Source organism: Hemitrygon akajei, chromosome 27 (assembly GCF_048418815.1).
Source record: "Hemitrygon akajei chromosome 27, sHemAka1.3, whole genome shotgun sequence".
Classification (NCBI taxonomy): domain Eukaryota; kingdom Metazoa; phylum Chordata; class Chondrichthyes; order Myliobatiformes; family Dasyatidae; genus Hemitrygon; species Hemitrygon akajei.
Window position 1 is genome coordinate 53,250,461 of NC_133150.1, and position 11,583 is coordinate 53,262,043.

An 11,583-nucleotide genomic window follows, 5' to 3' on the forward strand; every position below is an offset into this window, starting at 1 on the left:
GATCTAGAAGATTATAAGGCTAGCAGGAAGGAGCTTAAAAATAAAATTAGTAGAGCCAGAAGGGGCCATGGGAAGACCTTGATGAGCAGGATTTAAAAAAACCCCAAAGCATTCTACAAGTATGTGAAGAGCAAGAGGATATGATGTGAGAGAATAGGACCAATCAAGTGTGACAGTGGAAAAGTGTGTATGGAAACAGAAGAGATAGCAGAGGTACTTAATGAATACTTTGCTTGAGTATTCACTACGAAAAAGGATCTTGGCGATTATAGGGATGACTTACAGCGATTGAAAAGCTTGACCGTATAGACATTAAGAAAGAGGATGTGCTGGAACTTTTGGAAAGTATCAAGTTGCATAACTCTCCGGGAACAGATGAGTTGTACCCCGGGCTACTGTGGGAGGCGGAGGAGATTACTGAGCCTCTGGCGATGATCTTTGCATCATCAATGGGAACGGGAGAGGTCCTGGAGGATTGGAGGGTTGCAGATGTTGTTCCCTATTCAAGAAAGGGAGTAGAGATGGCCCAGGAAATTACAGACCAGTGAGTCTTATTTCAGTGGTTGGTAAGTTGATGGAAAAGATCCTGAAAGGCATGATTTATGAACATTTGGAGAGGCATAATATGATTAGGAATAGTCAGCGTGGCTTTGTCAAAGGCAGGTCGTGCCATATGAGTCTGATTGAATTTTTTGAGGATGTGACTAAACACATTGATGAAGGTAGAGCAGTAGATGTAGTGTATATGGATTTCAGCAAGGCATTTGATAAGGTACCCCATGTGAGGCTTATTGAGAAAGTAAGGAGTCATGGGATCCAAGAGGACATTGCTTTGTGGATTCAGAATTGGCCTGCCCACAGAAGGTAAAGAGTGGTTGTAGATGGGTCATATTCTGCATGGAGGTCGGTGACCAGTGGTGTGCCTTACAGATCTGTTCTGGGACCCCTTAGAAACATACAAAACCTACAGCACAATACAGGCCCTTCAGTCCACAAAGCTGTACCGAACACGTCTTTACCTTAGAACTACCTCGGCTTACCTATAGCCCTCTATTTTTCCCTTCTCTTCATGATTTTTATAAGTGACCTGGATGAAGAAATGGAGGGATGGTTTAGTAAGTTGGCTGATGACACAAAGTTTGAGGGTGTTGTGGATAGTATGGAGGGCTGTCAGAGTTTACAGTGGGACATTGATAGGGTACAAAACTGGGCTGAGAAGTGGCAGATGGAGTTCAACACAAATAAGTGTGAAGTGGTAAGATTCTTTTTAGTGTGGAGGTTCGGAAGGATCTTGGGATCTGAGTCCGTAGGATACTCAAAGCTGCTGCGCAGGCTGACTCTGTGGTTAAGGCATACTGTACATTGTCCTTCATCAACCGTGGGATTGAGTTTAAGAGCTGAGAGGTAATGTTACTGCTAAATCAGACCCTGGTCAGACTCTACTTGGGAGTACTGTGCTCAGTTCCGGTCAGCTTACTACAGGAAGGATGTGGAATCTATAGAAAGGGTGCAGAAGAGATTTACAAGGATGTTGCCTGGATTGGGGAGCATGCCTTATGAGAATAGGTTGAGTGACTCGGCCTTTTCTCTTTGGAGCGATGGAGGATGAGAGGTGACCTGATAGAGGGGTACAAGATGATGAGAGGCATTGATCAAGTGGATAGTCAGGGACTTTTTCCCAGGGCTGAAATGGCTAACATGAGGGAGCATGGTTTTAAGGTGCTTGGAAGTAGGTACAGAGGAGATGCCAGGGGTAATTTTTTTACGCAGAGAGTGGTGAGTGCATGGAATGGATTGCCTGCGACGGTGGTGGAAGCAGATACAATCGGTCTTTTAAGAGACTCCTGGAAAGTTACATGGAACTTGAGGAAAATAGAGGGCTATGGGTAACCTTAGGTAACTTCTAAAGTAAGTACATGTTCAGCACAGCGTTGTGGGCCAAAGTGCTGTATATACTGTAGGTTTTTTATGTCTCCATTTAATCAGATAATCATTGACTGAGAACCAGCTAGTTGCTGCAATAATCTGGTATTTAACAGAATAACTATGCGTTAACTGGTACTAATTTACTTGAATTGTTGTTGTACCATTTGGTTAAGTGACTTGCCTTCTGACTGGCTGATTAACATCTCCTCTCTGTCCAGATGTTTGAGTTCTATGAACGTGCATCAGGAGCCCGCATGCATGCAGCCTACATCAGACCAGGTGGTGTCCATCAGGTGAGCAGTCTGGGGGCGAGGTGGGCGTACTGGGGTTCTGGGGTCAGGTGAAGGGGTCTGTCTCTGGGGTCCTCCTGAATTGAGAGTTTGGGGAGGGTCAAGAGTGCAAGCCCATCTGTCTGTTTCTCGTTCATTCTTCTGTAGGACCTGCCCTTGGGTCTCATGGACGATATCTACGAGTTCATCAAGAACTTCTCTATCCGCATCGACGAGGTGGAGGAGGTGAGATCACGGAGTGTGGTTGGGGTTGTGTTGGTGGGCAAGGGGAGCTGGGAATGTAGGGAAAAGGGTGTGTGCACAGAGGTGGCAGGAGAACAGAAGGGAGTTAGAGGATAGGTAGTAGTTAGTGAGATGAGGGAGTGTGTTCAGTAAATGGTTGGATTGTGAGTGGGGATGTGATGCTAACAGGTGGGCCCAGTACCCATGACCCTGTGATGAAGCCCATGTCTGTTGCAGATGTTCACTGCCAACAGGATATGGAAGAAGAGGACAGTGGACATCGGGGTGATCAGTGCCGAGGAGGCACTCAACTATGGCTTCAGGTAGGGGGCAGGAACGCTGGGATGGGTGGCATGTTACTCTGCTGGTGCTAGAGGGCTAACAGTGCTGTCTCTCATCTTGTCTTGCCCTCTCCCTCTTCCTCGCAGTGGAGTGATGCTTCGTGGTTCTGGGATTAAGTGGGACCTCCGGAAGACTCAGCCTTATGATGTGTATGACCAGGTGGAGTTTGACATTCCCATCGGAAGCAATGGGGACTGTTACGACCGGTGAGTTACTGGATGGGAATGTCGCTGGCTCAGGGTTGCGTGGGTGGAGAGCACTGTGACATGACCAAGAATTCTTTGCCTTGCCCCCTGCTGTACGATGAGGGATCTTCACTCTGTGTTGGATGCATGCCCTGGGAGTGTGTGATGGGACAGTGTCGCGGGAGATTCACTCTGTGTCTGACCCATGGCCTGGTGGTGTGTGATGGGATAGTCTAGAGCAGGGATGGCCAAACTTACTTAATGTAAGAGCCACATACGATTAACTTCAGATGTTTGAGAGCCGCAAGACATGAACAAAATTTACACACACATTTTTATTGTTACATACACATTTTGTTATTAAAATTTTATATAAATGTTAAGAAATACATGTACACAATATTTATTCATGCACGTAGTTCTATAAACTGTTAATTTGTATTAGTTTCAGTAATCATAATGTACATATATACCAAATATTTTCAAAATCTTGACTGATGATTGTTTTAACTATATTGAGTGTATTTAATACGGTAATGAACTACGGGAACATCTAACAAAAAATATGTGAATTTGCATTTCAGTAACATAAGATTAGACTGCCAAAAATAAAAGCGAAAAAAGCTGAGATTTTTAATGATATTTATTTGTCTAAGTAAATATCAGGTCAAAACATGGAGGAAAATATGTAAAAAAAAAAGCAAACCAATAAAATTAGAGATTTTAATCAGATACCACCTTACAAAATTACAGTCTTATCATAATTTTATGACATAACAGACAGTGCTACAATTACAATGCTGAATGCAAGGGAATTCTTTACATTGTAGCGGTGTGCTTCACGCAGCGCTAAAATAACGACACGGAGTCAGTAAACTGCAATCAAAGATAATTTTATTCGAACTTCACAGCCTTGCTTTAAAGCCTCCCTCATCCCCCCCTCCCCGGGCGCGGATGCTCTAAAGGACACGTACTCACAAACCCCCACAGGCTTTTCCCCTTTGTTGCGGACCTGGCCTTTGTGCCTGCACGCTGGCTATTTGTGAGCCGGTTCGAGTGCGCTAGGAAGTGGGTCGCCACAACATCATCTTGCAATTTGCCTGCAACATCAGCACTGATCTGGGAGATAGACCTCTCTGTAGTGTGATGTGAAACTGGTGTTTGTGCTATTAATCACTGCAGTTTTGTGTTGTTTGGATCTAACACTGCAACAACTTTAGCTATATTCTTAACAAATTCGCCATGAATGGGCGTTTAGCACGAGCAATATTCCATGACATAACGAAACTAGCTTCAGTCGTTGTATCGGCTTCCTTACTGAACATTGTCAACAGTGTGTGCTGGCTATTTAGAGATGATTTTAACACAGTTAATTTGTTTTTCCGTAATTTGGATTTACATGGATAATCAGCCGAGAAGTTTTTGTATGTTTCATAGTGGCGCTTCAAATTACCGGCTTTGTAATGACTGAGTGACACATTGCAGATAAAACACAAGGTTACTTCCTTTAACAGTGGATGCAAGATCTTCCTCCCACTGTGGCTTAAAGTGTTTGTTTTCATCTTCATATTTTCGTTTCTTACAATTTGATGACACCATCTTCCTTCACAAAATTTTCAGACACTTGTAAACAAAACGTATCCGCGGTGTAACTCACACCTCTGTCTTCATCGCCACGTAGCAATTCTCACCAACTCTTGAGCAATGGAATTAAGTCTCAAGGGATTTCCCACGGTTCTATTTATCGCCAAAATGCTTTCCCATTCATTTCTATGCAGTGGCAGCACGTGGTAAAAAGGAGGTCAACCAGCATATTTCCATGAGCCGCACGTTGAATGCCAAAGAGCCGCATGTGGCCACCCCTGGTATAGAGGGAATTTCACTCTGGGTCTGACCTATGACCTGGGAGTGTATGACAGGACGGTGTAGAGGGAGTTTCACTCTGGATCTGACCTATGACCTGGGAGTGTATGACAGGGCGGTGTAAAGGGAGTTTCACTGTGTGGCTGTAATGGTCGATGGCGAAGGTTCAGTGTTTGTGAAGCTGTGTTCACTATTGCTGTGTAGGTACCTGTGTCGAGTCGAAGAGATGAGGCAGAGTCTGCGCATTATCCTGCAGTGTTTGAACAAGATGCCTGAAGGAGAAATCAAAGTGGACGATGCCAAGATCTCACCTCCCAAACGAAGCGAGATGAAGGTATTGAGGGGTGGAGGGTGCATTCTTCAGGAGGTGGATTAACTTGCTGTAACAAATCTGGGGTAGTGTGGAAGGTGGGTGGTGCTGTGAAAGCTGTCAAATTCAGACAGCCTCACTCTGTGAGGTGGGGTGTGGATCCTTCTGCACGCTGTCACTCCTGTCTGTTGTAAATCAGTGACACTCATCTTCGCTCTGTTAACCCTAGACTTCAATGGAAGCTCTGATACACCACTTCAAGCTGTACACAGAGGGCTACCAAGTGCCTCCTGGGGCTACCTACACTGCTATTGAGGCTCCGAAGGTGAGTGCAGATAGAGCATGGTCATGGCATTGAGGGGCTTCTGCGGGGGCAGGCAGGTGATGTGGGTTCCTGACAGCCTGATTATGGGCAGATGGAGCAATGTGGGGCTCATTGCTCAATTCAGTCACAGGCACAGATGAAGCAACCGAATCGGATGACAGGCTGCTCCGCCCATCAGTATTGTACAGGATCCCCCCCACCTCCCGCCTTCTCACTACCCTGAGCTGTCATTTGGCCCATTCACTTTCAGACAACATGATGGAGCTGTTGTTGAAACTACTACAGGGTTCAGTTGGACTTCGGGAGCCAACTGCAGAGTTTGTGCATTCTCCCTGTGAATTATTGGGTGTCTCCTGCATTTCCTCTCTCATCCCAATGATGTTGGATGGCAGATCAATCAGCTGTTGTGAATTGCACCAAAGCTATGTGTGTTTGTGTATGTAGGTGGGATAGAGGGGTGGGAGACATGAAATGGGTCCATCTCCAGTGTGCTTTGGTGGTCAGTGTGGACTGAACAGGCTGAAGGGCCTGGGTGATTCACCCTTTTTGGACAGTCTGTCCTCTTGCTCTTCATACTGATCAGTTCCTAATCTGATGTCCTGCACTAATTCCCCTCTCTATCTCTCTCAGGGGGAGTTTGGTGTATATCTGGTTTCCGATGGCAGCAGTCGGCCCTATCGCTGCAAGATTAAAGCTCCGGGCTTTGCCCATCTGGTATGTTTTATTGCATGCTGGCACGGGATGAGAGACCATAAGACATTGCAGCAGAAGTAGGCCATTCAGCCCATCGAGTCTGCTCCTCCATTTCATCATGGCTGATAATTTCTCTTTAAACTTCATTCTCCCCATAACTTCTCACGCCCTGACTGATCAAGCTCTGCCTTAACTGCACCCAATGACCTGTCCACTACCACTGCCAGTGGCAACAAATTCCGCATATTCACCATTCTCTGGCTGAAGCAATTCCTCCTTATCTCTGTTCTAAATGGGCACCCCTCTATTTTGAGGCTGTGCCATCTGGTCCTGAACTCCCCCACCAAAGGAATCATAGGACCATGAGCAGAATTAGGCCATTCAGCCCATCAAGTATGCTCTACCATTCCATCATGGCTGATCCTGGATCCCACTCCATCCCATCCACCTGCCTTCTCATTATATCCTTTGATGCCCTGACTGGTCAGGAAACGATCAACTTCCACCTTAAATATACCCATGGACTTGGCCTCCACCACAGTCAGTGGCAGAGCATTCCACAGATTCACTACTCTATGGCTAAAAAAATTCCTCCCTACCTCCGTTCTAAAGGGTCACCCTTCAGCTTGAGGCTGTGCCTTCTAGTTCTGGGTACCCCCACCATAGGAAACAACCTCTCCACATCCTTATTACTTCTAAATGCCCATAGTGTTCAATCACTGCTAATATGATAACCCTTTCATTCCCAGAATCATTCTCATGAACCTCTCCTGAATCCTCTCCAATGTCAGCACATCCTTTTTTTAGATAAGGGGCTCAGAACTGCTCACAATACTTCAAGTGAGACCTCACCAGTGCCTTATACAGTCTTGCATTACATCCTTGCTTTTATGTTCTTGTCCTCTTGCAATGAATGCTAACATTGCATTTGCCTTGCTCACCACCGATTCAACCTTTAGAGAATCCTGCACAATGACTCCCAAATCCCTTTGCACTTAAGATTTTTGAATTTCTCCTGTTTTAGAAAATAATCTACCCTTTCTTTCCTTGTACCAAACTGCATGACCATAGACTTCCTGAAACTGTATTCCATCTGCCATCTCTTTACCCATTCACCTACTCTGTCTGAGTCCTTCTGCCACCGCCCTGCTTTCTCAACATGATCAGCCCCTCCACCTGAGTTCATATTGTTCACAGTATCATTAGCCAAATCATTGACATACAACGTAAAAAGAAGCAAAGCCAACACAGACCCCTGTGGAACACTACTATTGACAGCTAGCCAATCCAAAAAATCCCTTTATTCCCATTCTTTGCCTCCTGCCAGTCAGCCAATGCTCTAACCATTCTAGTATCTTTCCTGTTATGCCATGGGCTGTTATTTTCTTTCACAACCTTGTGTATGACACAAAGTCTTCTGGAAATCCAAGTACTCAACATTCACTAATTCCTCTTTGTCTATTCTGCTTGTTACTTCTTTAAAGAATTCTAACAAATTTGTCAGGGAAGATTTTTCCTTAAGGAAAGCATTCTGCTTTGGCCTATTTTGTCATGTGCCTCCAAGCACCCAAAACTACATCCTTAATAATCGACTCCAACATCTTCCCAACCACTGAGGTCGGGCTAACTGTCCTATGATTTTGTTTGTTCTGCCTCTCTCCCTGAAGAGTGGAGTGACATTTGCAATTTTCCAGTCCTCTGGAGCCATGCCAGAATTAATCGATTCTTGAAAGATCATTAATGCTTCCACAATCTCTTCAGCCACCTCTTTCAGAACCCTGGGACATAGTCCACAAGATCCAGGTGGCATCTACCTTCAGACCTGTCAACTTCCTAAGTACCATCTCCATAATAGCAACTGCACTGACTTCTGCCCCCGACACTCTCAAATTTCTGGCATACTAGTAATGTCTTCCACAGCAATGACTTGATACAAAATACTTCAGTTCTTCCACTATTTCCATTTCTCCCCCCACCCCCCCCCCCCCCCAGACTCAAGCTCAATGCACACTTGTCTCCTGCCTCAGCTCAGCTTCCCTGTCTGTGCAGAGCCCTGTTCTGGGTGTGCTAAATGTGTGCTGTTTCCTGCTCGTCGGCAAGGTCACTGTGACTGAGGCTTGATGCCAACCACTGACAGGAAGCGAGCAGAGCAGCGTTTAGCTCTGCACGGTGGAGGTTTCTGGAGAGCTGTCCAGCTGGTCAGCTGCACTAGCTGCACTTTCACGTTTTCATAAGGCCTTGCTGACACTCGGTCAGCCAAACCCTACAGTCAGGCTCACTCTCTCTCATCACCAACATAATGCACACACCCCTGTTTCCCCCTCCCCACTGGCACATCCACACACACCCACCCCGTTCCACTTGCTCTCTGGTTTCAACCTTCACCACCCCTCAAAAGCCCTATCTTAGTTTTGTTGCAGAATTGATTTCTTCTTTATTCTTAACCTTTGTGTTTCAGGCTGGCCTTAACAGAATGGCGGATGGACATATGCTTGCGGATGTAGTGGCAATTATTGGTGTGTATCTCAATTTGGACGATGTAGAGGCTGCATCATTCTGTCCTGGGAGTGTGTGATGGGACAGTATCGAGGGAACTTCACTCTGTGTCTGACCTGTACCCTGGGAGTGTGTGATGGGACAGTGTAGAGGGAGCTTCATTCTGTGTCTGACCCGTACCCTGGGAGTGTGTGATGGGACAGTGTAGAGGGAGCTTCACTCTGTGTCTGACCCGTACCCTGGGAGTGTGTGATGGGACAGTGTAGAGGGAGCTTCATTCTGTGTCTGACCCGTACCCTGGGAGTGTGTGATGGGACAGTGTAGAGGGAGCTTCACTCTGTGTCTGACCCGTACCCTGGGAGTGTGTGATGGGACAGTGTAGAGGGAGCAGCTTCACTCTGTGTCTGACCCGTGCCCTGTGAGTGTGTGATGGGACAGTGTAGAGGGAGCTTCACTCTGTGTCTGACCCGTACCCTGGGGGTGTGTGATGGGACAGTGTAGAGGGAGCTTCACTCTGTGTCTGACCGGTACCCTGGAAGTGTGTGATGGGACAGTGTAGAGGGAGCTTCACTCTGTGTCTGACCCGTACCCTGGGGGTGTGTGATGGGACAGTGTAGAGGGAGCTTCACTCTGTGTCTGACCCGTACCCTGGGGGTGTGTGATGGGACAGTGTAGAGGGAGCTTCACTCTGTGTCTGACCCGTACCCTGGGAGTGTGTGATGGGACAGTGTAGAGGGAGCTTCACTCTGTGTCTGACCCGTACCCTGGGAGTGTGTGATGGGACAGTGTAGAGGGAGCTTCACTCTGTGTCTGACCGGTACCCTGGGGGTGTGTGATGGGACAGTGTAGAGGGAGCTTCACTCTGTGTCTGACCCGTACCCTGGGAGTGTGTGATGGGACAGTGTAGAGGGAGCAGCTTCACTCTGTGTCTGACCCGTGACCTGTGAGTGTGTGATGGGACAGTGTAGAGGGAGCAGCTTCACTCTGTGTCTGACCCGTACCCTGGGAGTGTGTGATGGGACAGTGTAGAGGGAGCTTCACTCTGTGTCTGACCGGTACCCTGGGGGTGTGTGATGGGACAGTGTAGAGGGAGTTTCACTCTGTGTCTGACCCATACCCTGGGAGTGTGTGATGGGACAGTGTAGAGGGAGCTTCACTCTGTGTCTGACCCGTGCCCTGTGAGTGTGTGATGGGACAGTGTAGAGGGAGCAGCTTCACTCTGTGTCTGACCCGTACCCTGGGAGTGTGTGATGGGACAGTGTAGAGGGAGCTTCACTCTGTGTCTGACCGGTACCCTGGGGGTGTGTGATGGGACAGTGTAGAGGGAGTTTCACTCTGTGTCTGACCCATACCCTGGGAGTGTGTGATGGGACAGTGTAGAGGGAGCTTCACTCTGTGTCTGACCCGTACCCTGGGAGTGTGTGATGGGACAGTGTAGAGGGAGCTTCACTCTGTGTCTGACCCGTACCCTGGGAGTGTGTGATGGGACAGTGTAGAGGGAGCAGCTTCACTCTGTGTCTGACCTGTGCCCTGTGAGTGTGTGATGGGACAGTGTAGAGGGAGCAGCTTCACTCTGTGTCTGACCTGTGCCCTGTGAGTGTGTGATGGGACAGTGTAGAGGGAGCAGCTTCACTCTGTGTCTGACTTGTGCCCTGTGAGTGTGTGATGGGACAGTATCGAGGAACTTCACTCTGAGTCTGACTCTACATTCCTGAGAGTGTAGAACTGGTGTTCCTAACCTTTTTTTTTACCATTAGCTGAGAGGTCTGAATCCCAGCTTGGGAACTTCACTCTGTGTCTGATCTGAGCTCTGGGTCTGTATGATAGGATATTGCAAAGGGAAGTTCACTCTATGTCTGACCTGAACCCTGGGCATGTGAGATGGGACAGTGTGATGAATCAGGGTGAAACCTGTTTGGGGAAATGGTTGAGTTTGAGTTTGCACCCAGTGGCCTGGGCTGTGAGTCATGTAAATAAATAGTGAACTTTTAACAAAGAGAAGGAAAAAGAATCCTCCTTCTGGATTTCCTTCCTACTGCACTCCCAACTGAAATCTCTGGTTCTGGTTCCAGTTCCCATGTACGGAGGGTTCTGGTTTCTGGACCTCCCCTCCCCCTAACTCGCCGTCTGCAAGTTGTGTTCCTGCCCGGCCGTGTTCCATGTTCTTCCCCTTTCCGTGCACTGTCAGCTATTTGTTTCTCATGCAGTGTGTCCAGAATTAGAAGCAGGCAGAATGTGTTGTAACACATTAATCAACTTCCTTTTTCTTATTTCATGCTGATCACCAACCCTCTTGGAGTTTATATCAGACCAACGTCCCTGGGTTGTTTACAGAGGGAGTTTCATTCCTTGTCTCACCTGTGCCCTGGCAAAACAGTGTTTTCTATGTTTGGGTGTGTAATGACCAGTGGTGTGCTATGGGAGGGTCAGCATTGAGCTGGGTAAATTGCTTTAGAGACAAGGTGGAGTCTTATGACGCTCTCCCCATGAGCCTGAACCAGCTCAGTCAGTGACCCATCATCTTTTGGCCAGGGCAGGGGGGATGGTATTGCAGGGATGAACAATGTCATTAATGTTTGTCTCCCACCCTCTTTTACAGGCACCCAGGACATAGTTTTTGGAGAAGTGGATCGCTAGAAACTCTTCAGGAAGACGAGCAGTTGGCTGATGTATTGCCGCCCACTTCCTGTGGCGAGAACAGAGCTAGAGCTTTCCCACATCGTTCCCAGCTTCCACTCACTAACCGTGTGTTCTGTCTGTGCCTGAATGTAAAGTTAATAAATGGAATGTCTGAGCCTTTGGCCCACTCCATTGCTGACTACATCCTCTTGCGAGTCCCCTCTGTCAAAGGCCTCTGCATTGTTAAGGGTGGGGCTGCAGTGCGAGGGAACTGTTTGGCTGCAGAAGATCACGGGCACCCAGCACTGTGGC

The 11,583-nt window shown here is 47.4% G+C and overlaps 1 protein-coding gene across 1 annotated transcript in view; it reads left to right on the top strand.

Moving 5' to 3' along the window:
• Positions 1 to 11,473, top strand: part of ndufs2 (NADH:ubiquinone oxidoreductase core subunit S2) — a 39,667-nt gene extending 28,194 nt beyond the window's left edge. The window contains exons 6-14 of the mRNA XM_073030956.1: positions 2,145 to 2,219; positions 2,364 to 2,441; positions 2,676 to 2,761; positions 2,867 to 2,986; positions 5,033 to 5,162; positions 5,368 to 5,463; positions 6,094 to 6,177; positions 8,615 to 8,672; positions 11,252 to 11,473. Of these exons, the coding sequence (XP_072887057.1) occupies positions 2,145 to 2,219; positions 2,364 to 2,441; positions 2,676 to 2,761; positions 2,867 to 2,986; positions 5,033 to 5,162; positions 5,368 to 5,463; positions 6,094 to 6,177; positions 8,615 to 8,672; positions 11,252 to 11,289 (765 nt within the window). The 3' untranslated portion in view covers positions 11,290 to 11,473. The remainder of the gene's footprint in view (positions 1 to 2,144; positions 2,220 to 2,363; positions 2,442 to 2,675; positions 2,762 to 2,866; positions 2,987 to 5,032; positions 5,163 to 5,367; positions 5,464 to 6,093; positions 6,178 to 8,614; positions 8,673 to 11,251) is intronic.
• Positions 11,474 to 11,583: the final 110 nt, after the last annotated feature.